Source organism: Oryza sativa, chromosome 5, assembly GCF_034140825.1.
Source record: "Oryza sativa Japonica Group chromosome 5, ASM3414082v1".
NCBI lineage: Eukaryota > Viridiplantae > Streptophyta > Magnoliopsida > Poales > Poaceae > Oryza > Oryza sativa.
In genome coordinates, this window is record NC_089039.1 from 21,372,511 (window position 1) to 21,374,468 (window position 1,958).

The 1,958-nt window shown below is 52.8% G+C and overlaps 1 protein-coding gene across 1 annotated transcript; it reads left to right on the forward strand.

Annotated features, from left to right (window-relative positions):
• On the forward strand, nt 1-1,712 carry LOC136356437 (uncharacterized). Its single transcript, XM_066310334.1, has 4 exons — nt 1-262; nt 421-610; nt 719-934; nt 1,033-1,712. The coding sequence occupies exons 3-4, from the start codon at nt 744-746 to the stop codon at nt 1,445-1,447; spliced, it is 606 nt and encodes a 201-aa protein (XP_066166431.1). The 5' UTR covers nt 1-262; nt 421-610; nt 719-743; the 3' UTR covers nt 1,448-1,712.
• Nucleotides 1,713-1,958: the final 246 nt, after the last annotated feature.

Here is a 1,958-nt window from a genome sequence, read left to right on the forward strand (position 1 = left end):
CGGCATAAATCTTCAGCTTCAGACCTCCATATAAACAGACGTTCGAGAATAGACACCAATTATTCTCTTCCTGGAAGACAGAGGGTCCACTATTGGGGGAAAAAATTGGCGGCCGCCGGCGATCGGTAGAACCGACCGGACACGTACGTACGTCGTCGCGATTAAAATGGACAAGACGACGGTCATCGTGTCCGCGGTGGCTGCTTCCCTTGGCGCGCTCAGCGCCATCCTGGGGTTCGCTGCCGATGCCGCAAAGCACAGTGTAAGCTTATATGCGTGCGCACACTGCTCATCTCTCAATCTCAATCTCCTTTTATTTTTCTTCTCCTTCTGTAGAGTGCTCTTGTAGAACATTGATATATACATCTTGTTGAACTCAGGTGAGGTAGCAGATCTTACTATCATATATGTATCTTGCAGGATTGCGCATCAGCGCTTGGGATGGCGGTGGCCGCGTCAATCTTCCTGATGATGGCGAAGGTCACCGTGGCGGCCGGCGGCGGCTGCCGCGAGTCCCGCGCCGTCGTCCCGTCCGCGACCAAGCGGACCGTCGCCGTCGCTTGCGCCGCCATCTCGTGGTGAGTCACCACCGATCGATCTGCTCGGTCAGGTAATTAAACTGCACGTGCACTACGCGTGATCGATCGATCGTCGCCTTGATCTCACGCGCGTCACGTACGTGTGTGCACTGTGCACCATATGCTGCGTGATAGTACAGGATTGCGACGGTGATCGCGTTCGTGATGTTCCTGGACACCGGCGGCATCAGCGTTGTCCACGGCTCGTCGTCGAGATCAGCAGCGGCCGAGCTGGGAATCTGCGCGGCCATCTTCCTGATGATAACACACGTCGCCATGGCTGCTGCCGGCTGCTGCTGCCGCAGCTTCTGCATCCCCTCCGAGACGGCGCGGGTCGTCTGCGCCATCACCTCATGGTGAGTGATCCATCGATCGTCACACGCGCAGTACGCGGTTGTCGCTGCTACGGTCACATACAACGGCAAGCGCCCGGTTGTTGCGTCGTTGCGTGCAGGATAGTGCCGGTGATTGTGTTCGTGTTGCTCCTACACGCCGCGGTCGAGGAGTCTGATTGCGACAAGATCCACAAGGGCGTCTACGCTGGCACGGGCGTACTGGTCCTCGTCTCCACGGTGCTCGGAATCATCTCCTACCTCATGCTCCGCACGCGGCCAGAGCCAACGCCGCCGATCGTGGTCCCGATGGTCATCGCGTTCCAGCCGGTATATCCTAATCCTCTTCTGGTGCCTGTGCCGGTTCAAGCGCCGCCGCCGAACCAGGCGTTCGCTCATCCGGCTACTTTGCCGCCACAAGGAGGATGGTACGGGCAAGCACCGAACCAGCAATTCGCGGCACCTGCTCCTGCTCAAGGCTATGGATGGCAAGCGCCGAACCAGCAACATTTCCCATGCGCAGGTGTAGTACCGTGACCTCAGAATATCACCCTGTGTTGACTCGAACCAAGGGCGTAGTTATAAATTCGTGTCGTACATTCTGTATATCCGATACGGATAATTTTACCGTACAATATTTGATACCTCGAGAGTACCAAATGTACTACTACACATCAGGACTGTAGCACTACATGCTAGGCTGCTAGCTTTCTTAAGTTTGGAAAATGTGATTTTACGTGTTGGTTTGTAATGTCGTCTTTCTCTTCCAACACATTTGGCATGTACTTTTTCCATCCCAAAATAATTGCTCTTAAGTACGATTTAAATTTTATGATCGAGATACATGCACCCTACATCTGTACTTTGTAGTAGTACATGCTAGCTCTCTTAAGTTTGGAAAGTGACGATTTTACGAGCTGGTTTGTGGTGTAGCCTTTCTCATACAATGCATTTGGCATGTACTTTCTCCATCCCAAAATAGTTTTCTAAACGATTTAAATTTTATGTTAAAATAATTATCACGTTGGATTACTACTTGCCCCATCAA